General features: G+C 54.6%; 11 protein-coding genes across 11 annotated transcripts; 7 read left to right on the top strand and 4 right to left on the bottom strand.

Moving 5' to 3' along the window:
- Nucleotides 1–119: 119 nt before the first annotated feature.
- LY79DRAFT_588959 (5'-AMP-activated protein kinase) lies at nt 120–1,734 on the bottom strand (the record flags this gene model as incomplete). The annotated part of the gene is made up of 2 exons (XM_060560979.1): nt 120–804; nt 977–1,734. 2 exons carry the CDS (start codon nt 1,732–1,734, stop codon nt 120–122), a joined length of 1,443 nt encoding a protein of 480 aa, XP_060415899.1.
- A 1,604-nt stretch (nt 1,735–3,338) lies between these two features.
- On the top strand, nt 3,339–3,946 carry LY79DRAFT_668392 (uncharacterized protein; the record flags this gene model as incomplete). Its single annotated transcript, XM_060563519.1, has 3 exons — nt 3,339–3,521; nt 3,580–3,594; nt 3,653–3,946. 3 exons carry the CDS (start codon nt 3,339–3,341, stop codon nt 3,944–3,946), a joined length of 492 nt encoding a protein of 163 aa, XP_060415898.1.
- Nucleotides 3,947–4,142: 196 nt separating this feature from the next.
- On the bottom strand, nt 4,143–5,975 carry LY79DRAFT_512074 (kinase-like domain-containing protein; the record flags this gene model as incomplete). The annotated part of the gene is made up of 5 exons (XM_060554328.1): nt 4,143–5,019; nt 5,077–5,473; nt 5,537–5,639; nt 5,694–5,775; nt 5,836–5,975. 5 exons carry the CDS (start codon nt 5,973–5,975, stop codon nt 4,143–4,145), a joined length of 1,599 nt encoding a protein of 532 aa, XP_060415897.1.
- Nucleotides 5,976–6,478: 503 nt separating this feature from the next.
- LY79DRAFT_548421 (uncharacterized protein) lies at nt 6,479–7,347 on the top strand. The gene has a single exon (XM_060557400.1). The coding sequence runs from the start codon at nt 6,603–6,605 to the stop codon at nt 7,125–7,127; it is 525 nt and encodes a 174-aa protein (XP_060415896.1). The 5' UTR covers nt 6,479–6,602; the 3' UTR covers nt 7,128–7,347.
- On the top strand, nt 7,341–9,442 carry LY79DRAFT_548418 (asparaginase). Its single transcript, XM_060557399.1, has 2 exons — nt 7,341–7,577; nt 7,787–9,442. The coding sequence occupies exons 1-2, from the start codon at nt 7,388–7,390 to the stop codon at nt 9,187–9,189; spliced, it is 1,593 nt and encodes a 530-aa protein (XP_060415895.1). The 5' UTR covers nt 7,341–7,387; the 3' UTR covers nt 9,190–9,442.
- A 386-nt stretch (nt 9,443–9,828) lies between these two features.
- LY79DRAFT_548416 (uncharacterized protein) lies at nt 9,829–10,847 on the top strand. The gene has a single exon (XM_060557398.1). The coding sequence runs from the start codon at nt 10,062–10,064 to the stop codon at nt 10,620–10,622; it is 561 nt and encodes a 186-aa protein (XP_060415894.1). The 5' UTR covers nt 9,829–10,061; the 3' UTR covers nt 10,623–10,847.
- LY79DRAFT_548415 (uncharacterized protein) lies at nt 10,848–12,161 on the bottom strand. The gene is made up of 2 exons (XM_060557397.1): nt 11,980–12,161; nt 10,848–11,924 (listed from the first exon to the last, which is right to left on the bottom strand). Exons 1-2 carry the CDS (start codon nt 12,055–12,057, stop codon nt 11,097–11,099), a joined length of 906 nt encoding a protein of 301 aa, XP_060415893.1. The 5' UTR covers nt 12,058–12,161; the 3' UTR covers nt 10,848–11,096.
- A 1,087-nt stretch (nt 12,162–13,248) lies between these two features.
- On the bottom strand, nt 13,249–13,888 carry LY79DRAFT_578372 (uncharacterized protein; the record flags this gene model as incomplete). The annotated part of the gene is made up of 4 exons (XM_060559948.1): nt 13,249–13,372; nt 13,444–13,499; nt 13,702–13,758; nt 13,787–13,888. The coding sequence occupies 4 exons, from the start codon at nt 13,886–13,888 to the stop codon at nt 13,249–13,251; spliced, it is 339 nt and encodes a 112-aa protein (XP_060415892.1).
- A 1,061-nt stretch (nt 13,889–14,949) lies between these two features.
- Nucleotides 14,950–17,111, top strand: LY79DRAFT_125034 (rhomboid family protein). The gene is made up of 2 exons (XM_060550800.1): nt 14,950–15,883; nt 15,935–17,111. Exons 1-2 carry the CDS (start codon nt 15,202–15,204, stop codon nt 16,936–16,938), a joined length of 1,686 nt encoding a protein of 561 aa, XP_060415891.1. The 5' UTR covers nt 14,950–15,201; the 3' UTR covers nt 16,939–17,111.
- Nucleotides 17,112–18,158: 1,047 nt separating this feature from the next.
- LY79DRAFT_603844 (DNA polymerase family B) lies at nt 18,159–22,180 on the top strand. The gene is made up of 3 exons (XM_060561868.1): nt 18,159–19,073; nt 19,135–20,948; nt 21,003–22,180. Exons 1-3 carry the CDS (start codon nt 18,318–18,320, stop codon nt 21,742–21,744), a joined length of 3,312 nt encoding a protein of 1,103 aa, XP_060415890.1. The 5' UTR covers nt 18,159–18,317; the 3' UTR covers nt 21,745–22,180.
- Nucleotides 22,181–25,226: 3,046 nt separating this feature from the next.
- On the top strand, nt 25,227–26,697 carry LY79DRAFT_511836 (glutamate/Leucine/Phenylalanine/Valine dehydrogenase; the record flags this gene model as incomplete). Its single annotated transcript, XM_060554310.1, has 3 exons — nt 25,227–25,272; nt 25,332–25,607; nt 25,661–26,697. The coding sequence occupies 3 exons, from the start codon at nt 25,227–25,229 to the stop codon at nt 26,695–26,697; spliced, it is 1,359 nt and encodes a 452-aa protein (XP_060415889.1).
- Nucleotides 26,698–27,249: the final 552 nt, after the last annotated feature.

Genomic DNA, 27,249 nt, shown 5'->3' with positions numbered 1-27,249 from the left:
CCCGTGACTACGACAGGACATATAAAACTCCCAAGCCTATCGCTCAGTGGCGACGACTACTTATACGCGGCGCCTCACTCGGGGGAAAAATCCCACAGACGGCCACCTCCCCCCACGTGTCATCGACTATTCGTCTGTTGTGGTGGGCTTATATATGATTGTCGTGACGTACTATATTTGATATGAGCGAAGAACTGTGTAACAAGAAGTGGGTGGCTTACCTTGTTTTTGTAGCGCGTCGTGGCCGAGACTGCCAGGATGTTGTTCTTAATACTACTGGTAGCAAGGTGGTTGAGCACAGTATGGTTAGGCATGTTAAGCACGCTGTTGTCGTCCTTCATGAGGACCGCAGCGTTCAGGATGGGCTTGCCCAAGAAGCCGGGCAAGCTGGGAGGGGTCGGCAGTTTCTCGATAGCGGTCACCGCATACTGATACGCCGGGGAGTCTTCGGGCTGATCGAAATCCACCAGGTACTTGGGTATTTGCTGGAAGTACTGACTTGGCGATGGCACCTCCCTGCCTCTAGGGGGCTTGGGTTGGTCATCAGTCTGGGACCCAGACGTTTTGAGAGCACCCTTGTCGACGGTAGCTGCTGTGGCGACACCGTCCTTCCCAGGTTCAACGGGTGCCTTCGCCGGCAGGTCGTCGGCACTGACTTCGATGAAGTTCACCAGGTTGTTTCCAAAGTCCACGGTTGTCGGCAGGTCGGGCGAGGTCTGCATGATCCCGTCCACCAAGAATCTGATGTGGTGTGTGCCCGGAAGGATATGAATCGTCGCCGCAAACACGCCAGGCTGTCCTTCGCTATTGAGCAATCTTTGTCAGCCCAGTCGGTTCACGGCAAACTCACCCTTGGATGCTGTTGATACTGCCCGGCACAGGCGATGTAGCTCACGGTTACTGACATTTGAAGCCTCCAGGGAGCCACATGTGCGACGCGGGCGACCGAGATTCATGCGTTCGGAGTAAAACTTACACAGGATGTAATCTATGTTTGCGGTTCCATTGGAAGATGGTTCCCGTAATGTAGACCTTGCCTCCTCCCTTGCGCCATTCAAGACGGGTCGGCACTGTGGGCCGGGTCTTGTCGACGATCAACTCCTCGTTATCTTCATCTTCCGCAGTGTTCGTGCTCAGTGCTGACGACTTCCTAGTCATGCCATCTTCGAGGATTTCCACCTCGGGAACACTGCCATCGTTGGTGTCGGCGGGCGCGATTATGGGCGATCCGGGAGTGTGAATCTCTTCCTCGATAGGGAGCGGCATACGCGGCGGGCGTGTCAAATACGACATGTCGTTCACGCTGCTGTTCCCGACCAAGGCTGGTTCAATCATGTGGGCAGAGTAATGGGAACGGAGGGAGGAGGATTCGGTGGTGGCGGCGGCGGCAGCAGGGACGTTTACGGGCTTGCTAGGCGCATCGCGGACGATGTGCTTGGCTTCGGGAGGCTTCGGTTGTGGGGCGGAGTTACTCGAGTTCGACGAGGGAGAGCCGGTGGTGAAGTTTGAGATTGGAATGGACTGGAGGGGCTTAGGACCCTTTGTGATCGTGGAACCCTGAGCCTGGGTGAGGGAGGGTTCGGGCGGGGCAGCAACTCGCTCGGCAGACCGCGGCGGAATGATGTGTTTGGACTCCCTCTTGGGGTGGTGGTGGTGGTGATGGTGATGGTGCTTGGGAGAGTCCTGCGACGAGACAGGCGTCGCGGACTTGGATGACGAGGGGTTGTTTCCCATTTTGTGTCGTTGCCTCTTCGTCCAGATTCGCTCCTGGGGTGGGACACGACAGCCTGGTCTCGCTGCGTGTGTATGGTCTGGGGGGACAGGTGGTTCCGGGACCTGGCCAGTCCAAGTCTAGATCGTTATTCCGTTTTTTGGCTCCTCAGGTAAGCAACGGCGACGTCCGGCGGGCACGACAGGCGGTGCGGGTGCGTGTTGGGGGTCGGCAGTGGTGCAGGGAAAGGCGCACGAGGGCAGCGCTACCCAGATGAATGAGCACAATGCAGCGATTCAGTGATAGGTAGTCACGATCCGGGGTCGGGTGTCGAGACCCAATATCCCCACGTCAGGCAAAGGAAGGTACCTAGCTGCGACTGGCCTTCGTGCGAGCCTAGTTAGGTAAGGCGTAATTACACGACGATAGCTGGCGCGGGGTTTGCGAGTTTATTGTCGCATTCTCAGCGAGATTATACAGGGCTGTGCTGTATAATCAAAATTGGTTTCCGGCGCGATTGGGTTTTACGCAGGAAGAAGGGCAGCCAAGCAGGAAGTCGCTACCGATGGGGTGACGATGCGTCTTTTGAGTAAAGTGACGTGGTGCGAGAGTGCAAGACTCGCTTTTTGGAGATTGGATGAGAGGTCGGCTTAGTTCAACGACGGGCTCGAGGTTGAGGTTGAGAGAGAGAGAGAGAGAGAGAGAGAGAGAGAGAGAGAGAGTGAGAGAGAGAGGGGAGTGTGTAGAGGGGTGTGTGGTGTGGTCAGGTCGCCTGTTCTGACGCCAGCGTTTGGTGTTCGGCCCAGATAGAATGTGGCCGAAGTCAGATAAGCTGTGCCTGAAAGGTACTCGGTAACCTTTATTGCGGACTGCGGGGGAAACGAGTATCATTGGGCCACCGCTTGGCCGATCAGTGGGCGACGCGTTACCTACAGGCTACATACATCGTAGAGGTAGGGCCACTTGCATCCGTGATTCATCCTATCTGAGGTAGCTCCTGGTAGCTTGTCAAATGAACTGAGATGAATAAAAAGCGAGCCATTCATGTATTGACGTTTCTTCCGCCGTACTATAAGTTCGATATGTGATATCCATGATTATGAAATATGGTAATTACCACGAGAAAAGATGAGTGCCAGCCTTGGCCGGCGCCTTCAAGCTGGTCAGTGCACGTAGATTTGATGCTCCTAGGCCCCGTCCGATATTACCTACCTAGCGAGATCGAAGCTGGCCCTGCCTCGTAAGCTCCCTCCCCCTCCCTCCCAATTTCCTACTCTACTCTACCTTTACCAGCTGAAGCCAGCTAATAACCTTGGCTCGCGTGAGCACTCGTGTCACTACAGCGACAAACGCCCCTCGGATTTCTGACCTGGAATGCTGCAAACGCACCATAGCCACTGCACTTCTCACAAACCACCAACTCCTCGACTTGACCATATCCCTAATTCAGAACGGCCTTCTCCGTCGACCGACGTCGTTCTTGACAACTGCAAGCTCGCTTACTCTCTTGACATGCTCTGAAGAAGTAAGGACAGGACCATTTCATCTCCAGGTGCAGCTTACAGCGAGCTACCCCTGTTGCATATCTAAACCTCATTCTCACTCACAACCGACCTCACGACACGGCATGGCGTCGCTGTCGTATGCCTCGGGCGTTTTCGCCATCGCTACATGGCCCGCGAGGATCGTATGGAAGCCCGTGGCCTTTTTCGTCAACGTGATTCTCGTCTTGTTTTCGCCCATCGTACTCATGGCGTCCTATGTCATCGGCTGGGGCCAGGCTTTGCTCGATTTCATAGCTAGCCTCGAGGTAAGTCATCCATCCCTTGCAACGCACTTCATCTACAGCAGCGCTAACACACTCACAGCCCCTTTACACTTTTGTAGGTTTCCTTGCCCTTCTTAATAGCCGGGCAGTTGATTTGCTCACACCCTCATCAGCTGGCGTGCGGCGCCTGTATCGGTATCGTGGCTGGTCTGACCTTGTCATGTACGTCTGGTATAATAACCACAGTCTTCGGCATGCATGAGGACAGGTCGAAGTCACTGCCTCCGACGCCAATGCCTTTGACGCCTTTGTCGGAACGGCCAGGAACAGGTAAGACCGAAGACTCCTCGTCCTACGAAACAGACTGGCACATCCTCAACAAGCCGCCCCCGAAGAGGCGGAGACGGACGCCGGGACTCTGGTCGCAGACAATTCACGAGGAGGACGATGACGATTCTGAGATCTGATCATATGATTTGGGGTTTCTTTACGCATACCGTACGCAGCAGAGAGGGTGGCTATCATTACCTGGGAATCACTTTCAAAATGCCAGCCCTGCGCAGGAATATGCCTCCTGCCCTCCCAAACGCCTGTTCCTGTGCTTCGCCGAGCTACTCGCCCTGTCCACCGATATTATAGTCTCTTGTGATGTTGGCCGCAACTTCACCTGCGGTACATGTCCCGGTCCCGCTCGCGCTCCCTTATCGGCGAGCGGCTACGGCTTCTCGTCCGGCGGTCCCAATCCCGGTCGTGCCACCTTTCATCCCTGCTATTGCGACGACGGTCGCGCGGCGGCCGGTCATCCCGGTGTCGAGACGCATCGTCCCTATAACTCGGGATATACGTATCTACGTCGGGTGCCCTTCCACCCCGACTCCTAGGTCGTCTGTCTCGATCTCTGTCCCGGAAAGCATCGCGTTCCATAGGTCCGCCGTTGACGTACTCGGGCGGGGGTGGCCTTGGCGGCAAGCCTCTATCTCGTTGCCAGGCTGGTCTGCGCTCGTCCCCGTTGCGGGGGGCTCCAGGCAGGTTGGGGTTACGGTTACCGTTCACGCCGTTGCGGCTGTTGTAGGCGTCGGCATTGTTGAACCCGGCATTCGCACCGTGTGCTTCAGGACCCATGCCCACCGTGCCCCCTTTTGGCGCAGGTGGCAGCTTCGCCTGGCGGTCGTGGAATTTCCGCCTATCCAGTTCGTGGCTGTCTTCGAACGTTGGGAGGTCGCCTGGGTCAGCTGGCATGGGAGCCATCTTGAAGTACGGATGATTGAGGGCGTCACCGGCGTTGATACGAGTTCTCCAGTCAAGTTTAAGGAGCTCCTTTAGCAAAGAAACGGCACCAGTCCCATACTCTCTGAATCTGTTGGACAAGCTGCCGGGTCGAGAACGCGGCGTAAGGACCTCGGCACCAGGGAGCGTGTTGAACAAGGGCATGGTTTCAGGTGTGGGTGATCCCATCAGATCCCAAATGATTTCGAGTTGGTGAGTGTCACTCTCGCCTGCCAAAATCGGTTTTCCAACAAGCATCTCACCAAAGACGCAGCTATTGAATGGGTCAGTATTTCGTGGCAAGATACAGATGCACAGGCGCAAAACTTACCCAACACCCCAGACGTCAATAGCGGTCGTGTATCTCTTCAAATGAAGCAACAGCTCGGGGGGTCGGTACCATCTAGTGACGACCAGGCCGGTATATTCTCTTTTCCCCTCGCCTGCGCCATGGCCTGGCTTTGGCGTCGGTCCTTCGTAGTGTCTTGCGAGACCAAAGTCGGCGATCTGGAGGATACCCTTGTTGTTGATCAAGAGGTTGGCGGCCTTCATATCTCGGTGCAAAATACGGTTGTCGTGCAAGTACCGCAGCCCTTCGAGAAGTTGCAGCATGTAGCATTTGATTTGAGGCTCGGTGAAGTGAACAGAGGGGTTGTCAAGCAGACCTGATAGGTCGTGATCCATGTACGGGGTTGCCATGTACATGATGGGCCTTTTGCGCTTGTCGCCTGTGACAACCCGGGTCAGGAATTGCTGCTGGCGAGATGGGTAGTTGAGCATGAGCGACTTACTGGCTCTTTGGGGGTGCTCCACGGCCATGTCAATGAGCTGCAGGACGTTTTTGTGGGAGAGCAGCTTCAGAAGTTTGATTTCGCGCAGTGCCGTGATGGGGAACTATCGCCCGTCAGTTGATGGCCCGCGGGTGTTCGGGATTGGTATCACACGTACGCCATCCTTTTCGTGATGCATAATGATTTTCTTGAGAGCTACATGGGCGTTCGTCTTGCGAGATCGCGCGCGATGGACTTCACTGCAGGTTATCGGTCAGTATGATGATGACCAGGAACGCGGTAGCTGCAAGCGGACTTACCCAAAAGTACCCTCGCCCAACTTCCCGAGGAGCTCGTAGTCGGTGATGCGCGAGCATCCCTGGAAACTCGTTTTGGGGCGCTGATGCTGTATCGCAAATGTCCGAGGCGAGACGCCGCCGTTGTGTGCGCTAGAATCCATGATGGCTGCGAAGCGCGGCGAGACGCGCCTGTCGCGATGGAACTTGGCTGGGTCGATCGAAGCTTCTGGCGGAGGTGTGGGACTAACAGCGAAGGCCGGCTAAAAGGATTGCATTGCTATTGAATCACCAACGTGTAATATAGCGATCGGTCGTAGATGGGTGCTGTAGCTGTTGCTGTGGTGCAAAATAAGCAGGATGCTTACTGTATTTGGTGTTTGGAATTAGCTTGTATTAGGTAGGTTGTTGAAGACGGGTTGGTGTCTGGGCGGTGTCTGTGGCAGAATCCTAATAAAGTCCAGATTGGAGATGTGATGCCATGGTTAGAATCAAAAAATCGCGGAAAATCCCTGGTCCTACGCTGTGGGTCCTTCCGCTGAGACGGAGACTCCTGGAGCGTCTTTACCGATGTAGGTAGGGTACGTATCCTCCCCCAAGTGCCAGTAACAGGTTCGGTTTAAAACTAGCCGCACGTGCGTACGTCATCGTCTGAAGGTCGACTTCTGCAAGCAACTCAAATCCATTGCATGGAGAGACTGATTTAACTTGCCTTCGAGCAGCCGCCAGAGTTTTGCCCCAACCGGTGACTAGACAGCAAGCCTTGCACAGCGGGGCCATTGGCTCTGGTTATGGGGACATACTTGGTCCATCCACCGCATCCTCCGGCTTATGGTCAGCAATTTCTCCTTCATCGGTGTCTAGACCGGTCATGCCCGGCTTCTGGAGACGGTCACGCTGCGGTCGTGGTCGTCCTGTTACTTAATCATTACCCCTCCAAAACTCTGCCCGCCATCCGCTATCGGCTTTTGTCCCATCTTCTCTACCCCACGATACTAGAGCTGTCACCGGCTTCCATACCCTTTCCATCTTATCACACGATAAGGCGTTCCCTTAAAAGTGCGAGGGGCATCGTTGGTATCTGCCCACATTCTCATGTCTTTCCTTATCTGGGTCCTTGGGTCAAACGCAGGACAGCACGCATGAACCTAATATCAGCTCTGGTAAGGTTCAATCAGACTGTCGCCGTATGTCGGACTCTTCCAAGTGCCTTTTCACTTGCTTTGTCGCAAAATGACTTGTTGACTCGCCATCCGTCTCCACCCGCGTGCTTTCGCCATCCATCGCTAATCGCTGTCCATTGCAACTTCTCGTAGTTCGTTTCCATTAGACAAAATTTACAAAATTTTGCGCAATCCGTGACACTAGCCAACTGTTGTCGCCTTGCTCTCCATACAAAAACCTCCTGCCCCTCCATTTTACCCCGTGCCCTTCAACTCATCTGTGGAGGCTCTTGTATCCGATAACCCTCAACCCCCGACTTCAACTTTCACCCTTTCTCTGGCTTTCTGTTACCCCCCCCCCCCCCCCCCCCCCGACGAAACTCACCATTGCCTTCGCACAATCGACACGCGCAATGGCTTTCGAACCTACCGCTGCGAGGCTCCTGCCGGCGTCCAATTACCCAGAATCCCGAGTCCTCATCATCATGACGGGCGGAACTATATGCATGCAGCCTACCGCTGACGGACTCCAGCCTATTGGAGGTTTCTTAAATAATGCCATGGCTCCGCGCCCCTCGTTCAATGACAAGTCGTCGCCTTCAGGTATGTTGTTCTTGAGGGTACGACACACAGAAGGAGATGAGGAAGGCCGTGACAAAGACGAGGACCAGGGTTTCCATCAAGCCAAGGATTCGTGTGCTTCGAACCCAAGAGTTTCTTTTGTACTTGAGAGACATCTAACAGCCTTCATGCAACTCAATTGGCCAAGTTTTCACCACCACGCAATGTTGGGATTTGCTAACAAACTACAGTCCAGCTTGACGCCGTCAAAGACGGTCAAAAAGTTATGCTTGACAGTTTGAGAACACCGCCAAGCGCCTACTCCCGCCATATTCGCTACGGCGTGCTGGAGTTCAACCCTCTGCTGGATTCCAGCTCCATCTCGGCGGAGGGCTGGACCGAGATCGCCCAGACCATCCGGGAGAACTATCGCCTCTTCGACGGGTTTGTTGTTTTGCACGGCACCGACTCTCTGTCGTACACGGCTTCGGCTCTTTCTTTCATGCTTTCTGACCTAGGCAAGCCTGTCATCCTCACAGGCTCACAGGCCTCTATCTTCGCCCTCCAGTCGGACGCCGTCGACAATCTCCTGGGCTCGCTCATTATCGCAGGAACCTTTGTTATCCCCGAGGTCGGCCTATTCTTCCACCATAAGCTGTTCCGCGGCAACAGAACCAGCAAGGTTTCGTCCGCTGCTTTCGAGGCCTTTGCCAGCCCCAACTGCGAGCCCCTGGCCAAGGTCAACGGGCTGGGTATTGATGTTAACTGGCCCATCGTGCTGAGACCCACCAGGATCGCCGAGCTTCAGGTCACCAACCACCTCGACACCGCCCACGTCGCATGTCTTAGAGTCTTTCCCGGTATCCGACCAGAGATGCTTGATTCGGTTCTGCGTGTCCCCGACCTGCGCGGTCTTATTCTTGAGACTTTCGGCATGGGCAACGCTCCCAGCGGTATCGATGGCAGCTTGACCAAGGTCATTAAGGCGGCTGTCGACCGCGGCGTCATCGTCGTCAACGTCAGCCAGTGCATGAGCGGTTTCGTGTCCCCCGTCTACGGCCCCGGAACCGAACTCGGCCGCGCCGGCGTCATCTTCGGCCTCGACCTCACTGCCGAAGCGGCCCTGACCAAGCTGTCGTACCTACTCGCCATTCCGAACCTCTCGACCGCCGAGGTCAGCGCGCGGATGTCGCAGTCGCTGCGCGGCGAAATGACCGAAATGGCACTCCCGGTATTTTCGCACCCATCTGGCTCACTCGACTCGGTCGTATCCCGGCTAACGGCCTCAGAATCGGCATTTACCGTCCTCGGCTACGCCATACGGGATGGCGATGTCCGGGCGGTGAGGGACATCCTGGACAACGACGGCCAGCGCGAGCTCTTGAAGATGGCTGACTACGCCGGAAACACGGCCGTCCACCTGGCCGCCGTCGGACCCAACCTCGAGATTTTGCGGGAGCTGTTGACCAGGGGAGCCAGCGTGCACGCGCGGAACCGCGCCAACAACACGCCGCTCTACCTCGCGGAAAAGACAGGCAAGGAGGAGTGCGTACGGCTGCTCAAGGAAACGGGAGCACACTTGTGGCAGGAAGAGGAGGTTATTCTAGGCTCTGTTCAAGCGTCTGCATCTGCATCTGGAGGAGTTCAAAAGTAGGAGACTGGAAGAGGTGTCATTTGGTCATTATTGTGCGGGCGTTTCTTAGGGTCCATGTTTAGGGGTTAGGTTTCCAGCGACAACAAAGAAAGACAACACGATGCATTGGTCTTGTTGAAGTCCAGGGTCTCTTGTGAACTGTCTTTAGCTTGCTTCCTTATCCCAGTTCACTTCAGGGACCCGACCTTTCGGCTCTGGTGAAAAGGAGGGAGTTTGAAGCATAAACAGTCTAGGGTGGGACTTGAAATTTGGCTTCAACGACTGAAAGTTCAAAGTTTCGTGCACTAATGACTCTACATAATGCCATGTGCCGCTCGTTGTTATTGTGCAGCTTGTTTTTGGAGATATTTGCTGCCTTCTCGCAGTCTTTGTTGAACAGACCAAGATGAGGGAACCGCTGTTTCTGAACCTTTTCGTAGGCATTCCTCACAAGGACTCTTGTTGCATGGTCATATTGCTTCCGTCCCGAATTCCCGTTTCTGGTCGCTAGTGTGTGTGTGTGTGTCAAGAGTGCTAATATGCGCCAAGCAAGGAGGTTCATAGTGCAAGTGTTGCGCGAGGTACCGGCTCGGCCCCACATTCGATCGGCGCCGTAGCTCGACTCAAAATTTTGGTAGATTTCCCATTTGCACCTGCAATCGGATGCTTCACCAATCGTCATTGACTCGACACCTCACCCTCCTCGACACCACCCACCCCCCCAAGCTCGGGACCGCTTCGACGACCGTCAGAAATTCGGGATCGCGGGAATACCGAACGTCAATCACCTCGACGAACATCTCCTTCGCCCTCTCCCAACCTTCCCAGACTCCTCCCCCCGATCCGATCGAATATCGCAACTCCCGCAAGACCACCAAATAAATTAAGAAAAAATGACCGAATCAACACAACAACCCGCGGGATCCTCCCCGGCCCTTCCGCAGACCCCTCCCCTCATCCACAACGCCGCCATCGCGGCCTCGGTACTCTGCCCGCTCATCATGTTGATGCCTCCGCGGCGGCGCGACTGGCGCTTCTACATGCTTGCGACGGGCTTCACGGCCTCGGTGAACCAGCTCATCTACGACTGGACGGGCCAGTCCGTCTACCAGGGCGTGCAGTCGCGCTTCGCGCGCATGTTCCCCACGGCACTGCCCGAGCAGGCCCAGCGCACCAAGCAGCTCCTCCGCGAGGAGCGCATGCGCCGCGAGGGGCTGACGGAGGAGCAGATGCGCGCCATCGAGTACAAGAAGCGCAACCTCGCGCAGCGGGTGTGGTACGGCGACGAGCCCGAGGACTGGGACGCCAAGAGGGGCGCCGAGCACGCCAAGGCGCTGGCAGAGGGCAAGGGGTTTGGCGACCTGATCGTTAAGCAGGTCGCCGAGGTCTGGGGCAGCGCGAAGAAGGACGAGGAGAAGAGGGAGGGCGGAGACGATAATGAGAAGAAGGAGTGAGGGGCTGGGGGGAACCGAGTGCCGCAGGGCGACGTCGTGTAGGATTATCAAAACAGGAGATCAAAGCCTGGCTGTCACTAGCGCCTGTGGCGGTTGGAACGCAGTCATACTTGGCGAAAGAGAGGCCGAGAGGTACGTCTGGTTCGTTGGCCATCTCCCCTAGGCATTGTACATTACTGTTTAATCGAGCATTGTGAACACACAAACCAACCAGCATTCGACAATTTGGACGGAATTGAACGACGTATGTATTCTTTCGCCACGAGATGCGAAGTGCTTCTGCTCGATATGTACTTTTTGAGTGTTTCATCCCCCCATCTTTACATTACCCGCTAGACGCCAACATGAAGTATTTTATCTTTCACTTTATACTTTCCACCCTACTCCACGCCCTCGTGCCTATTACTCCTCAGAACGCCTGATTCCTTCCGGTGGTCGGCGGGCCGTCGAGCCGCAGTTCGGCCAGCTTCGCCCCTAGCTGCCTTCCTGCCGGGCTCTCAGGGCCTCTTTTAGTTTCTGCTTTTTTATCTGCTTCTGCTTCTCGTAATTGTTGGTGCTGTGTCCTTTGAGAAGCTTACCCTTTGCATTGGACCGAGCCGATTCTTTCTTGGCCGCCTTCTTGGCCGCGCGCGCCTCGGCCCTCTCGTCGAATTGTGTCGTCCACGCCGACAGGAGGGCGTCCACCTCGGCCTGGCGGTCGTCCGAGTCGACCGCGATGCCGAGTTCCTTCTTGATAGCCAGCCGCCGGTTCTCAATCTGCATCAACCGCCGCCGCGCGGCGCGGTTGAGGCCCTTGTGTTGCGAGTCGGCCCCGCTGACCGAGCTGGGTGCGTTCGATGTGGTGTAGCCCGTCACGGATGTGCTTTTGGCCTCGAACTTGGTGGGTTTTACGTCGATCACGAAGGGACACGGCTCGGTGTCGGTCGCGGGTGCCACGGCCGAGGAGATGGACTCGCTGGGAGTATCTGTCTCTGCCGCTGAAGCCTCTGGGACATTTTCTTCAGCCTTCTCGTCCGTCTCCTCGGCATTGACCGCCTTCTTGGGGGCCTTCTTCTCCGTCTTCTTTCTTCTTGACTTTTTTTCCTGGCTGGTCTTTGTGGGTGACGCAGGTTCGGATTCGGGGTTCGGTGTGCTAGCAAGCGAGGAGATCTGTGAGCTCCCTTGCGCTGCGAGTTCCTCACGTCTCTGTTTCCTACGCGCAGCGCGTTCGGCTCGTGCAGCGGCCGCTGCCTGTCTCTTCTCGGCCGGGGTCGGGGGAACGTCTATATCCATGGCGTCGGTTGACTTCACAACATTAGCCTGCTTCTGGTGGGGTTAGAAAGGCGGGCAGTTGAGAGACTCGGGGAGTCAGGCGAACCGTAGGTGCATTGAGCTTGGCGCCACCATCCTCCATGTCGGAGCCGGATTCGGCTTCGTAAGTCTTCCTGCCCATCATTCCAAAGACGTGTGTGAGCTGCGTCGTCTGTGGACAATTTCGTCATGCGATGGAGAAAGAAATTCTGTCATCCGACCGTTGGCTAGGTACCTAATTAAAGCTTCCCCAAGCGAGGAACAAAAAAAAAAAAGTCCAGTCTTCTACCAGGGGTCCTTTTTTTTTTATTAATCTTATCTCCACGTGACACAAATCCCGTTATAAACGGCCGACACGCTCGCGGAGCGGTGGTATGGCTCATCGGCGCACGGACGATAGACTCCTACCAAGCACAAACCTCCGGCTTCTTCGGTATGTCACGGCGGGTAATACCTACCGGTAGTATCTCGTGTGGTGGTGGTGACACGCCCCACTACCAGCAGCTTGTGAGTGGCTGGCTGGCTGCCGAGCCACCAGTTGTCGTCAGTGCCCCAGGCCTGCCCGCACCCATCCGTGAGCTGACTGCCTGGGTGGTAGCCAGTTTTAGGTCTCGCTCTTGATTTGTAGTGTACCATCCATCCCTGGTGCTTCGTCTGTTAGACTTAAAGTAAGTTGTTTTTGGAAATATGAGAAGGTTACCCCGAGAAATCGGGAGCAGTTAACAGGCAGACACATTGCGGGGCAGCACTTGAGTCATCAAAGTACTTCTTGAAGTCTCTCGCTTAATCCTGCACAGACCTACGCATAGACCAGCTCACCCTTTTCCCAGAGAAAAAAGAAGAAAACAGAGATATCTCTATTAGCTTGAGGTGCATCTAGAATATAGTAGCACAAATCAACTTTTTAGAGGAATTTACCCTTAGAGACTCCCCTTTAAGTTTAAGATAATTAGGCTATAGTATACACTATTATAGAAGCTCTATTTTTCTCTTTTTGTTGACTTAGAAGTTAAGGATTTGAAGTTGGTGGTGTGGGGACAGAGAAGTTGGTGGTGTAGGGACATAAGTGACTTAAGAGGAGGTGGGTCAGTACTTTGAGATAGTCTGAGATGCTAAGGTTTGACCCGCAATCTGTCTGCCTGTTAACCGCTACCGAGAAATCGACCAGATGGGGTCGCCCAGAGGCAGACTGAGATGCGATGAACCCACCCTGTCGGATACGAGATATTTGGTTCAGGACGCTCGCAATATCGTGGGTGCCGCAAATTCCACATTCCACTCCCTGGATTCCATCGACAAGGTACACTGCAGCAAACATGAGAAATACGCAAAATCATCATGCTATGAAGTAGCTCGGAGAACGAACGATGGGAAGTTGAAGGTTGTCTGTGGCATAGACCGTTTCATATCGAACAGCGGCATAGCGAGTGATGAATGGGATGACAAAATGGAACGAACACCTAGGTGTTGTTGCTTACGCAACGCCTTAAATCGCCGTTCAAGGGTCATGACTCCCCGGAGGACATGGTACCCGTAGGCTGCAGGCGCTGCATGGATCGGCAGCCAGTCGAAAGCCTGCACACTGCACTAGGGCGTATAACATTTCATCATACACGGTTGCTTCTCTGAGGTAACTGAGAAGGATTGTCATTTGCTGTTCTGGTTTGGGGTCGGGATTTGGAGTCGCTGACAGTTAGCAATCCTACGTGGATCCGCAGATGAAGCGAGACAAGTTGCCGTTTGCCAGGCGTGCCGGGTCCGCACAAGAAACATTCAGATACACACCTACCTTGGTAGGAAGCAAAGCAGCGGAGGATGAGGCGGCTGAGAGGGATACTACGTGTACCTATGTACTATGTACACAGTACGCGTACCTGAGCAGCTCCAGTGAAAAGGTAGCGTGCAAAAGTGCAGCAGGCGCCACACCGGGTCGGCAGGCTGGGTACCCAAGTCTCTGAAACTTGCGTGTCCCACATTTCCAAACATAGCTCGGCTGGAGAAGCAGAGTTGTTGGCTCACACAACCGTGTGTGGGTGCTTCCTTCTGACCTCTGGGAAGGCCATGTGTGATCAACGCTACCACTTTCGTCGTCCTCAAGAAGACTTGGTGGAGGAGGCTGACAATGCTGACACAGCCTCAAAGCCGGGACTACTGCAAGCCTACTGCACCCTGCTTGGCTTAGGCTCTCCCGTTTGGTGGTTGCGCCCTTGTGCATGTTGCTCGTTCCCGTCATTGGCACCCACATCTCCACCCATTCATAGGCTTCGAGTCTGTGAGGGGCGGGCAGTGTTTGAGGTTCCAAATGGCTCGTACCGTGTACCGTAGTACCTACGTGACGTGTGCTCGTTGCTCTAACCACCGACTAGTCACTTTGGGCTCTCGCTTGGCGGCCTAGGCACGAAGAGTGGCAAGTGCCTTTCTCATCCAAATACCAGACGGGGCACGCTTGTGTTGTTCATAAGCAGGGTCGATTTAAAACAAATAAGTCTTCTCTCATCCCCACTTCAGGGCGTTGGAACGTGCCGTTCTTTCTACTAGATTCATCCCTCGACTGACATATCATTGATGCACCCAGTACCCCCTTCACTCGTTCTTCTATAATTCCTGGTTGCCACCAGTCATCTGGCAGACGAACATTGTGCGCCTCGACACTCAGCATCCCCCGTCTTTTCCTCACTGGGACGGCCATCCGAAGTGGTGTAGGTAGCTCGGATTGTGCACAGGCATATTTAGTCCGCTAGTCCATCATCGACCTCGCCTACCCGCACTGAGGTTAACCTGCAATCGCTTCGCAGCATCACACGCAGTCCGTTCAGACAGCGCACCATCAGCCTGGCTAAACAGGACGGTTAGAGCGAGAGGTCGGCTAGTCGGAAGTAATCTGCTTAGTCCGGCCCACCGCACGCCCACGGATACCTCGCTCATCGGCGTCCACCAATCGACCACTCACTCCCACTCTCACCCAGCCGTCGATTATTGACCTGGTTCAGCTCGTCGAACAAATACCCACGACCCCCCAACCACTCACACTCACACACCTCTCATAAATCTCCCGCTGTCACATTTCTCCGGTACCTGAGCCATTTCCCAACTCGCACTAGTCTGATTCGCCTCACCTCACTCCAGTCCGACCCAGTCCGACCCAGTTCGACCAAGCCTGGCCCTTGAAGCGAAATTCGACCCCGAGAAGAGGACAAAAGAGGACAACAAGGTCAACCCACATTGCCGTTCCTCGGCCTGATCTAATTTCATTTCTTTTCGTGATTGGCATCCCAATACCCACCACGTCATGGCTTCCAACGATTATTACCACGGCAGCAAACCGCCATCAGGAGCAACTCCCTCGCCTGCTCCCTACTACGCCGGCGCATATAACAACAACAACAGCATCCCTTCCACCAGCTCCACCCCTGCGCCTCCCTACAGCTCAATACCGAACGCGCCCAGTGCCAGCCAACCGCCACCGCGCCAAAACACCGTATCCCCCTTCGAAACCGTCTTCGACGATCACGTTTACCCAGTAGACTCGACACAGGACGGGTTCCGGCACAACAGCCACAGCCAGAGCCCCCAGGGTTTGAGTAATATGAATACCGCCTACACTGGCCACGGCCAAACGCCGTACAGCACGTACGATATTGATCAGTCAAAACCTTACGCGCAGCAGGACACTGGTTACTTCGGCCACTCTTCCATTTCTCCCGATCCCAGCAGACCGAATGTGGCCGACGATATTCCTCTGCAGAGCCGGCAGCCGACGCAGCCGCACAAGGACGTTGAAATGAACGACACCGATCACGTCTACGACGCACCGCAGGGATCTCGACGCTCCAAGAGCCAGCGCGACAAGAAGAAGGTCGGCTTTGGTCAACTTGGTATGTTTGGTGCCGACAGGAAGGGTATCCCGTGGGTGGTTTATGTCTTCACCCTGGTTCAGACTGCAGTCTTCATCGGTGAGATCGTCAAGAATGGTAAGGAGACAAAAAATCACGACTGTAAAACTGCATGCTGACTTGCCTCAGCTCAACTGACGGGCTCGCCGATCATGACGAAGCCCTCTTTCAACCCCATGATCGGACCCTCGACGTACGTGATGATCAACATGGGCGCTCGATACGTTGCCTGCATGCACAATGTCAAGGGCATCCAAGATCTTGGCCAGCCCATTACCTGGCCTTGCCCGAACTCGACGTCGAACGATGCCAGCAACCCTTCGAATCAGTGCACCTTGGGCGAATTGTGCGGTTTTGGTGGCGTGCCCGAGCCTACCTACACCAACATCAACCAGTCGCCGGAGCCCAACCAGTGGTTCCGCTTCATCACGCCTATCTTCTTGCACGCAGGTCTTATCCACATTGGGTTCAACTTGCTTCTGCAGATGACGATAGGGAAAGAGATGGAGGTAGCCATCGGCTCGATTCGGTTCTTCTTGGTATATATGAGCGCCGGTATCTTTGGCAACGTCATGGGAGCGAACTATGCCGGCGTCATGGCCGCATCGACGGGTGCATCAGGCGCGCTCTTTGGTATCATCGCCCTTATGCTTCTCGACCTCTTGTACTCGTGGAAAGATCGGCGCAGCCCTGTTAAGGATCTGATGTTCATAATGTTGGACGTCGTCATATCCTTTGTGTTGGGACTTCTGCCGGGTCTGGACAACTTTGCCCATATTGGTGGTTTCTTGATGGGTCTAGCGCTTGGCGTCTGCGTTCTGCATTCTCCCAACTCACTAAGACGGAGAATGGGAGCCGAAGACCCGTCCTACGCATCAATGCAGCTCAATCCTAATCAAGGCCCGCCCCCTTTCTTGAAGAACCCAGTTGGGTTCTTCAAAGGCCGGAAGCCACTTTGGTGGGCTTGGTGGCTGGTCAGAGCAGGCTTTTTGCTGACCATCATCATCGTCTTCATTGTCTTGCTCAACAACTTCTACATCTACCACAACACTTGCAGCTGGTGCAAGTACCTCAGTTGTCTTGTAAGTATCACCGGATCAATTCTCAGCGGCAGTCTGCTAACCCAAGAATAGCCTGTCAACAATTGGTGCGAGCTTGACAACTTCAAAATCACGAAATCTTGAAGGGTCGATGTCATTAGAAAATCGACCGCCCTTATGATGCATCGGGTCACATTTTTGACAAGGGGGTTTCATGGTTTGCATTGCTCAGCGACGGCGTCTGGTTCAAGATGGGTATTTTATGAAAGGGAGTATGTCTACCCGCCTTTTTCCAAACAAGAGAAGAACTGCCTCGAACGACCCATATTGTATTGTACACAAAACGGCAAGGAGGGGAGCATCAGGCTTGTACTTGATGACAGCCGACAGACTAGTGGCCTTGGCTGCACCACAGATCATTTGACTGGCTGAACGAAGTCACGTATTCAAAACTCGGCTGGTCCTAATAGGATTAAAATAAGCATAGCATTTCCCCGACGCAGTTTCGCTTTTATCTTCATGGCTATACAAATGTGAACCAACCGCCACGGTCGGGGCCCTCAGACTCTGTTCGAAGGACCCTCCACCGAGACCTTCAAGGTCGCTCAACCGCGCCATAGCATGTGTTTCATCAGTGTAGGTGACGTCTTCGTCCAGCCCAAGCCTTCTGTCAATGATCCCTTGATGATCTCCTGTATGCGTGGCTGGCTGAGCGGTCCTGACCGGCCGCCGTTGATGTCTCCTAAGAATGGATATCTAAGGAAGGGCCAAATAGCACATTAGGTGTTCATTGTCCCCACTGTGTGTAGCTACGAAATAGTGCTAACCGATGGGAATGTTCTAGTCCTAGTCCTGCATGTCAAATACTGCAGTTGGTAACCCTCCCCTGGGAGAAGAAGAATTGGCGAGCTGCGTGTTGTGAAGTCACAACGCTCACAAGGAAAACACTTTTTGCTGCATCATCATCGTCGTCGTCGTCGTCGTCGTCGTCTTTTTTTCTAGCCTCCATAGACAACTGACGTAATTTGATGATCCAAGACGTGCATGTATGTATGTGTACTTCTCGATTGCCCTATAGGCAGGCAGCGGTGTTGCAAAATGAGATTCGTTTAATTTAGCATCATTTAATGAGTATCAAGGATGACCTCTATCATAAAATTCTTGACAATCTCAAGGCTAATATTGTGCTCTCTGCTGCCGACCTACTTCAAACCTTAGACCCAACAGTGGGGGAAAAGGTCGCGTTCTTCCTTCCTTAGTCATCACGCGCAGCGCGCCTATTAATTAGTAAGAGTGGATCTTTCACGTCACGTCGAGCTGGGGCGCGTCGCGAAATCCACCTTAATTGATTTGCACAGGTCCCCTCTCGATAGCAACAACCCAACAACCCTCCCCCGACCTACTTTATTTACTATGTGTTCTGGCTGATAACCTCTGCCCAAACTCACAGCAAACGGCGCCATACACCCACAATGGCTACAGTTCTCCCCCAGAAGCGGGTGCTCGGAGAAACACCAAGCACCCGTCGCAACATCCCGTCGACGCCGTCATCCCTCAAGAAGCGCAAAGTCGAGGGCTTCTCATCCTCGCCTGCACACCACCTCGACCCCCAGAGGGACGCCAAGGGTCTCCCGGGCTCTAGTCAACCAAAGAGCGCCTTCGAATCCGAAGTTCTTGAGAAACTGAGCCAGGATATTGCCGACCGCAAGCAGAACAATACCGAGAAGGATCAGGCATGGGAGCGGCCTCCTCTCGTAGACTTCGACCCAGCAAGAGACAATCTCATCTTCCAGCAGATCGAGGCCGAAGAAGGCAGTCTACATGGCGGCCGTGCTACAGTCAAGCTATTTGGTGTCACTGAGAAAGGCCACTCGGTGATGCTGCACGTCACCGACTTCAAGCATTACCTGTACGTTGCCGCCCCGGTGGCGTTTCGGCCTGAAGACTGCAATGCCTTCAAAGCCTACCTCGAATCACAAGTGGCGCAGCACCAACCATGCATTCACTCAGTTGCCTTCCTCATGAGGGAAAATATCTACGGTTTCCAAGGAAATGTCAAGAGCCCCTACTTGAAGATCACGGTAATGGACCCCAAGTTCATCAGCAGGGTTAGGACAACGATCGAGTCGGGTAATGCCAACTGGAAGGGAATGTGGAAGGGCATGGATGGTGGCGTCATGACGTTTGACAACATTCAATATGTCCTTCGTTTCATGGTAGACTGCAGGGTATCGTCTCCCCCTCTTTCCTCCTATGTTTGGTCAACGAAGCTAACCTTGCCCTGGTCAGATCTTCGGCATGTCCTGGGTTGAAGCTCCCGCGTCGAAGTATCAAGTTCTGCCCCAGTCACAACGACAATCGAACTGCCAAATAGAAGCCGAAATCAGCCATCTCGACTTGATTGCTCACAAGCCAGTGGGAGAGTGGTCTAAGATGGCCCCCCTAAGAATCATGTCCTTTGATATCGAGTGCGCCGGACGCAAGGGTATCTTCCCCGAGGCAACACACGACCCTGTCATTCAGATTGCAAACGTCGTGACAAGATACGGAGAGAAAAAACCATTCGTGCGGAACGTGTTCTGCCTGGATACCACCAGCCCTATCGTGGCCACGCAGATCCTAGACTTCGAAAAGGAGGAGAAGATGCTCAGCGAGTGGCAGAAGTTCCTTATCAAGGTTGACCCAGACATCCTCATCGGGTACAATATTGCCAATTTCGATTTCCCCTACCTTCTCGACAGAGCGAAACACCTTAAGGTTCCGGGCTTCGAGTACTGGTCTCGTATTCCGAGCATGCCCTCCAGAGCCAAGGATACGAACTTCTCCAGCAAGCAGATGGGTAATCGCGACAGCAAAGCCACAAACACCAACGGACGCCTCCAGCTGGACTTGCTGCAGCTTGTTCAACGCGACTACCACCTTCGCAGTTACACACTCAACTCCGTGTGCTCGCAATTTTTGGGAGAACAGAAGGAAGACGTCCACCACACAATGATTACAGAATTGTTCAACGGAACCCCTGAATCACGTCGACGCCTCGCGCTGTACTGTTTGAAGGACGCCTACCTCCCACAGCGGTTAATGGATAAGCTGTCCTGTCTCGAAAACTACACGGAAATGGCCAGAGTCACTGGTATCCCCTTCAATTTTCTGCTGTCCAGAGGTCAGCAAGTCAAGTTCATCAGCCAGCTGTTCCGTAAAGCTCTTGAGCAGAAGCTTGTCATCCCCAATATGAGAGCTGAAGGCACCGACGAACAGTACGAAGGTGCTACGGTCATTGAGCCGACTCGAGGATACTACGACGTACCCATTGCAACCCTCGATTTCGCCTCTCTGTATCCCAGTATCATGCAGGCCCACAACCTTTGCTATACGACATTAGTCAACAAGAAGGCGATTGAGAAATTCCAGCTGAAGAAGGACGATGACTATATCGTCACACCGAACGGCGATACCTTTGTCACCACCAAGCAGCGCAAGGGTCTCTTGGCTCAGATTCTCGAAGAACTGTTGGCAGCCAGAAAACAGGCCAAGCGCGAGCTCGCTATGGAAACAGATCCCTTCAAGAAGGCCGTGCTCAACGGTCGACAGCTGGCTTTGAAGATCAGTGCAAACTCCGTTTACGGACTCACAGGTGCAACAACGGGGAAGCTGCCTTGTCTTGAGATCGCCAGTAGTACAACAAGTTTCGGCCGGCAGATGATTATGAAGACAAAGGAAGAGGTGGAGAAGAAGTACTGCATCGCCAACGGGTACTCCCACGACGCGCAGGTCATCTACGGCGACACTGACTCCGTCATGGTCAAGTTTGGTACAAAAGACCTGCCCGAGGCGATGAAGCTTGGCGAAGAAGCCGCAAACCACGTGTCTTCCAAGTTTGTCAAGCCCATCAAGTTGGAATTTGAGAAAGTGTACTACCCGTACCTTCTCATCAACAAGAAGCGATATGCCGGTCTGTACTGGACCAAGCCGGAGAAGTACGACAAGATGGATACGAAGGGTATCGAGACGGTGCGACGAGACAACTGTCTTCTTGTGCAGACTGTCATTGAAAAAGTGCTTCGCATGATCCTGATCGACCAAGACGTCCAGGGCGCCCAAGAGTAAGTCGGAGACCACCCACAGGCACCAATAACGCGTACACTGACACTCTCTAGTTACGTCAAGGACACCATCGCAGACCTGTTGCAGAACAAGGTGGATATGTCGAAGCTTGTCATCACGAAGGCACTTACCAAAGACGACTACGCCGCCAAACAAGCTCACGTGGAACTCGCTCAGAGAATGAAGAAGCGCGACGCTGGTTCGGCACCAGGTCTCGGTGACCGAGTAGCGTACGTGATGATCAAGGGCGCGGCAGGCTCCAAGAACTACGAAAAGTCGGAGGATCCCATCTACGTTCTCGAGAACAACGTTCCGATCGACACGAAATATTACCTCGACAACCAGCTTGCAAAGCCCCTGGGCAGGATCTTCGAGCCCATTTTGGGTGAGACCAAGGCGAACTCTCTCTTGGCAGGAGCTCACACGCGGACGATTGCCGTATCGGCGCCGACAGTGGGAGGCCTGATGAAGTTCGCAAAGAAGACGCAGACGTGTATGGGATGCAAGAAACCGCTCAGGGGCAAGGAAGAGAGCGAGGGGGCTGTGTGCTCGGATTGCGCGCCTCGGGTCGGCGAACTGTACAAGAAGACACTGGACAAGGTATCGGACCTCGAGGTACGGTTCGGACGTCTCTGGACGCAGTGCCAGCGATGCCAGGGCAGCATGCACTGCGAGGTGATTTGCAGCAGCAAGGACTGTCCCATCTTCTACATGCGCATGAAGGCGAAGAAGGATTTGGAAGACGCAGGGAAGGAGCTGACGAGGTTCGACTTTGACCAAGCGGCGATCTGGTGAGGCACATGCCAAGATGGGGGATGGCATGGGGGAGGTTTTCCACGACGCCAAGCTGTTTCTTACCCTGAGCCGCAGGTGCAGCAGCGGTGGTGCGGAGGTCTGCGCAGAGAGTCGCATGCACGTCATTTTGGAATAGGCGTTTATCGGCGTTGACTGGTTTACAAGGCCTTTGGGGGGCCAATGGAGACTCACTCGGGTGGGCAAGACAGGGTGAAGAAAGCGGGAACCAGAAATCTTGCTGAGGGGAGAAAACACAACCCGAGAAAGGAGTACTATCGTCCATAACTCGGAAAGAATCGGGAGGGTGGGAAATTGGGACGAGTGTTTGTGTTCTGTATGTAGTATGAAAATGGCCGTAATACGAGGGGGAACAGGAGAGGAGAAACCAGCCTAGTGTGCGGCATTATTTCCACAGAAAAAGATGATGATGAAGATTTTTTTTTATTTTTTTTTTAAGTGTCTTTTACCCCCTCACTTTGGATCTGTCTGTCGCCGAAGTGCGCGCGCGCGTGTGTGTGTGTGTGTCCCCTCAATGGACAAGTTCCGTTGCGGGAACCGGAGGATAATGCGCCTTGTACGAGAGATGTTCTTGTTGTGTACGCGAATTGAGTAACAAAAGACTTACCAGATCGGCATTGGCGGTGGCAGGATAAGGTAGACGACGACCAAGAAGAACCGCCAAACGTCGTCGTCGTCTTCGTCGTCTTCGTCGTGGTCGGCCGCTGCCGGCTTCGGGGTTCCCTTTCGTTTCTCGACACGAGACCCCTTTTTGTTTTGTCTTATTCCATTGTATTACTTCTTCCCGGTGGGGGGGGGGGGGGGGGTTTCTTTGCAAATCTCCTCCGTCCTAGACCGTGTTACCCCGAGGGCTCTTGACTGTGCCTCGCCTCAGCCGCAACGCGACCTTGCAACGCGCCTTTCTCCGGTCAAAATGGCTCCGGGATCTTGGATGCTGCGCTGCTGCCTCATCAAGCTCGCGCCAGGGCACAAATAATCCACAATCGGTACCATACATACAGCAGCAGGGCTCAGAATCGAGGCATGCAGGCACCCATCGCAGCCGTCACTTGCCTCTGGTAACTGAGCAAAGGCTGTTGTGATTCGTATTGTACACGGCGGGAATCCGTTACGTGCGTGCCGGGAGCTCTACTGAGAGACTTCGGGTCATCCCTCCCTCCTCCCCCCCGAAGCCGATTCACCAAGGAGACGGGTGTCTTCCTTGGCCGTTGCTATAAGTGCCCCCCCCCCCCCCCCCCCCAACACTCTGCAGCTCTGTACTCCGTAACGGAGGGTCGAATGGTCGTCTCCGTCGCGTGAGCTGCCGTGCTCCACAGTTCACGCGATGTAGAACACAGTAAACGCCGCAAAGGAACTAAGCAACCTGATTCCGAGAGTATGGGGGCCACTCCCGCCGTGGAACGCTGCGAGATGGAGAAATGGAGCCCCGGAGTACCATTGGAGGAAAGAAACCCCTCTATGGGAAAGGGGGGGGGGGGGGGGGGAGAAGAAAAAAACCTCACTGGTATGTATGGTAGACTGGGGTCGAGAGTTCAGAGTCGAGGTGCGATGTCGGCAGGAGGGGGGTTTGAAGGAGACGAAGGGCTGCAGTCACATTCTGCATGTCGGATTTTCGACTCATCGACAACGGCAGTTCCGCGTCGCCTGCGGCAGTGCTGCTCTTCACTTCCGATAGCGGAAGCGCGACCTGGGGCGCCGAAAAACGGCGCGCATTTGCCAACCTATCCTGTCACAGCCAAATGACCAAGGCTATTCCTACCCAGTCGCATTGAGCCGCCGCATCAACAGGACTTACGAGTTGTGATGAGCAATTGACATGTGTCCAACCTGTCGCAAGTCTCTGCGCCCCTCAAGAGTCTCTTATCTGACCCATGCAAGACATGACGCCGCGCCGTCATGGGCAGCAATGCAGCACCTCACTCATCAAGGTATTCTCTGCGCGCATCGATCTAGCGACATCTGCTCCTAGCGCTGCCAAATTTTTATGTCTTGGTTGCGGCGACCAATGACAGGTCGCCGATAGGCAGCTGAGATACGGCTTGCACACAACGTGGGAGAGTCTACAGACAAGCTGGTAGTGTCCTCCCCCTGTCAACCCAAGAGTACTGTGCACAATAACAGCAATAAACCTTATATCCTAAAGGCTACAGGTTCAAATCTAGTTTTCTTGGATTTTTTTTTTAATTCTAAAATGGCTCCGCCGGGGAAGGTTAGAATAGTACTAACCCACCCTGCTTCCTACGCTGCGCTCTAGGTTAAGATGGGCCAAGACTAACCCTTTTTAAGTTGTGTTATTACTAAATCCACTGTCTACTGAGGTTTATTATAGTTATTGTGCACGGTACTCTCGGGTGGACAGGGGGGGACACTATCAGCTTGTCTGATCACTCGACGTGGGAGGTACTGATGTCGGCTCTTGTTCGAGTGGCCCGCCAAAGCATGCAAGCCGATCTGCAAATGACATCGAGATGCGACGGGGTGACGGGATGCCGTCTCGGGCCCTTTCGATTATCGAGACAGGTGGGGGGGGCCAAGACGGGGGACCCAGAGCGTCCAGGCGGAAACATGTGCCAGCGGGATCTCGAAAGGAAGGCAAGATGCCCAAAGGCCGCCGCAGGCCATGGCAATCGTTGGATGACGCCCGATGATTCCTGTTCCGACTATGGAGACCCTTGAAAGTGTGTCCACACCATCCCTGGCCCCTGCGGTCTCCTGGTTCCGCCTCAGCATGGCAAGCCAAGCTGGGGTCGCCGCCTCCGGGATCGCAACGCTCGCTCGAGCGATGTACGGCTGGGGCAACCTCTTACCTCTTTGTGATGGCTTTGGATAATTCACAGCCGCCGAGCAAATCAGAAAGCTGCATGAAGGGACCTGACTCCCTGTCACATGGCGTGGAAACCCGGGCCCGGTCCCAGCACTCTGTTCAGCCTAGACTCGTTGAATATTTTTTTACGTCAACCGCGTGGGTTCGACCCGAGCTGTTTTGTGATGGGTAGGACAAATGGCCGGTCTGTCACCGAATGAACGCCTCGTAAGATGAGATACAGGCGAGGGAGAATGGCCTATCTCCGCGCCCCCCCCACGGCCGAGCCGGACATGTCATTGATCGCGCGCTAGTCCCTGGTCCTCGCTGCATCTGCGACCAACACCAAGGGGGGTTCCCGAAGCTTGGAAGAGTCGACAACTATGGCGGCGGGATGCCGCTAGACACTTCGCGGCCGGCGACCTGTGAGCTCTTACTTCATTCGATTTGGCTAGGGGTCCCGGTCGACGGGTCTCCCAGCTGTGTATATAATCTTGCGGGCGTACCCTTCCCCCTCGGTCTGGTTGACTTGGAACCTCATCAGCTTCTCTGCCTCTCTCTCTCCCTCTCTTCCTCTCCGCTACCGACGAACTCCTACATACCTCTCGGAAACGTCACTTCAACTTTGAATCGCCACATTCATCCTCGACCAGCCGCTAAAATGTCTAACCTTCCCACAGAGCCCGAGTTCGAGCAGGCCTACAACGGTATGTCGCCATGTCAAGGCTTGCGTGCTGCCTCGGACGAGACTGACAAAGATGAACAGAGTTGGTCAGCACCCTCGAGAACAGCTCCCTCTTCACGCAGTACCCCGAGTACAGGACCGCCCTCGAGGTCGTCTCCATTCCCGAGCGTGTCATCCAGTTCCGCGTTGTCTGGGAGGACGACAAGGGCAAGCTTCAGGTCAACCGCGGTTACAGAGTCCAGTTCAACTCGGCCCTGGGTCCCTACAAGGGCGGTCTGAGGTTCCACCCTACTGTGAACTTGTCCGTCCTCAAGTTCCTTGGTTTCGAGCAGATCTTCAAGAATGCTCTGACCGGCCGTAAGCTCTTCCGACAAACCCAAAGTGGAAGCGCTTCTCTGATTTGTGTATAGTCAACATGGGCGGCGGAAAGGGTGGTTCCGACTTTGACCCCAAAGGCAAGAGCGATTCCGAGATCCGTCGCTTCTGCGTCGCCTTCATGCGCCAGCTCAGCAAGCACATTGGCGCTGACACCGACGTTCCAGCTGGTGACATCGGTGTTTCCGGCCGCGAGATCGGCTGGCTCTTTGGCACCTACCGCCAGGAGCGCAACAAGTTCGAGGGTGTCCTCACCGGCAAGGGCCTCTCCTGGGGTGGTAGCTTGATCCGCCCCGAGGCTACTGGTTACGGCGTTGTCTACTACGTTGAGCAGATGCTCAAGTATGCCGGTAAGGGCACTTTCTCCGGTAAGAGGGTGGCTATCTCGGGATCCGGTAACGTCGCACAGTACGCCGCGCTTAAGTGTATCGAGCTCGGCGCTACCGTCGTCTCCCTGTCGGATTCGCAGGGCTGTCTCGTCGCCGAGGGCGACGCTGCCTTCACCCCTGAGCAGATCGAGAACATCGCCAACCTCAAGGTCCAGCGCAAGTCTCTGACCGAGTTTGACCACAAGGGCTCCTTCATGTACATCAAGGGTGCCCGCCCCTGGACCCACGTCGGCAAGGTCGACATCGCTCTTCCTTCCGCGACCCAGAACGAGGTTTCCAAGGAGGAGGCTGAGGCCCTCGTCGCTGCTGGCGTCATTGCCGTCGCCGAGGGTTCCAACATGGGCTGCACCCAAGAGGCCATTGACGTTTTCGAAGCCCACCGCAAGGAGAAGGGTGCCGAGGCCGTCTGGTACGCCCCCGGAAAGGCCGCCAACTGCGGTGGTGTTGCCGTCTCTGGCCTCGAGATGGCCCAGAACAGTCAGCGCCTGAGCTGGACCAGCGAGGAGGTTGACCAGAAGCTCAAGGACATCATGACTGCCGCTTTCGAGAACGGTCTCAACACTGCCAAGGCCTACGTCAAGGGTGGCGAGGGCGAGCTTCCCAGCTTGGTCGCCGGTAGCAACATCGCCGGCTTCGTCAAGGTTGCCCGTGCCATGCACGACCAGGGTGACTGGTGGAACTAGGCGTGTAGCGTCGGCAAAGTGGCAGAGATGAGTGCGAAAAGAGGGTGCGGATAAAGGCGACGGACTGACATGGCGAAAGAATTTGGGGTTTTTTGTCATACCATGAAAATGTACTTCGGAGCTGGCGTTGGTGGCAGGGATACCTGAGATACTTCTATACCAATCAATTTGTTTTCCAAGCATACCGGTCAGCTAACTAAATGATGATATGTTGCATCGGCTCTTGGTCTGTCCTAACGGTTCCTCTCCCGGGTTGAAATACCGAAGAAAGAATACGCAGGAGCCGGATCCTGCGAGGGACGCCCACCATAAACGGGATGGCGCTATCTTGCTGTGGGTGTGAAGACAAAGTGCCAACGATAGATTGCTCCCAGGCTGCTGTTGGCTGGCGATATATCGACAGCAACAGTCAGGCATGGCTGACGACAGGTTGGCACACTTCCGCACTCGTATTGAGAGACCGCAGCCCGGTAGTGCGGGAACAACCAACAAGCACGATTTGCGATACAACCTGGTGGGTAGCAACGGTCGGGTAGGCTTGCGGTACGACGA

This window comes from Colletotrichum navitas, assembly GCF_030913465.1.
Source record: "Colletotrichum navitas strain CBS 125086 chromosome Unknown LY79scaffold_18, whole genome shotgun sequence".
NCBI classification, from domain to species: Eukaryota; Fungi; Ascomycota; class Sordariomycetes; order Glomerellales; family Glomerellaceae; genus Colletotrichum; species Colletotrichum navitas.
The sequence above is the reverse complement of the archived record's forward strand: the minus strand, read 5'-3'. Positions and strand labels throughout refer to the sequence as shown.

Bases quoted from the DNA above. Each gene is read 5' to 3' on its own strand.
- LY79DRAFT_548421 (XM_060557400.1), top strand. From the start codon at position 6,603: ATGGGGACATACTTGGTCCATCCACCGCATCCTCCGGCTTATGGTCAG.
- LY79DRAFT_548418 (XM_060557399.1), top strand. From the start codon at position 7,388: ATGGCTTTCGAACCTACCGCTGCGAGGCTCCTGCCGGCGTCCAATTAC. The intron at 7,578-7,786 runs GTATGTTGTTCT...AACAAACTACAG, and splicing joins TGACAAGTCGTCGCCTTCAG to TCCAGCTTGACGCCGTCAAA.
- LY79DRAFT_548415 (XM_060557397.1), bottom strand. From the start codon at position 12,057: ATGATGGGCAGGAAGACTTACGAAGCCGAATCCGGCTCCGACATGGAG. The intron at 11,925-11,979 runs GTTCGCCTGACT...CCCCACCAGAAG, and splicing joins CCAAGCTCAATGCACCTACG to CAGGCTAATGTTGTGAAGTC.
- LY79DRAFT_603844 (XM_060561868.1), top strand. From the start codon at position 18,318: ATGGCTACAGTTCTCCCCCAGAAGCGGGTGCTCGGAGAAACACCAAGC. The intron at 19,074-19,134 runs GTATCGTCTCCC...TGCCCTGGTCAG, and splicing joins GTTTCATGGTAGACTGCAGG to ATCTTCGGCATGTCCTGGGT. The intron at 20,949-21,002 runs GTAAGTCGGAGA...GACACTCTCTAG, and splicing joins GACGTCCAGGGCGCCCAAGA to TTACGTCAAGGACACCATCG.
- LY79DRAFT_125034 (XM_060550800.1), top strand. From the start codon at position 15,202: ATGGCTTCCAACGATTATTACCACGGCAGCAAACCGCCATCAGGAGCA. The intron at 15,884-15,934 runs GTAAGGAGACAA...GACTTGCCTCAG, and splicing joins CGGTGAGATCGTCAAGAATG to CTCAACTGACGGGCTCGCCG.
- LY79DRAFT_548416 (XM_060557398.1), top strand. From the start codon at position 10,062: ATGACCGAATCAACACAACAACCCGCGGGATCCTCCCCGGCCCTTCCG.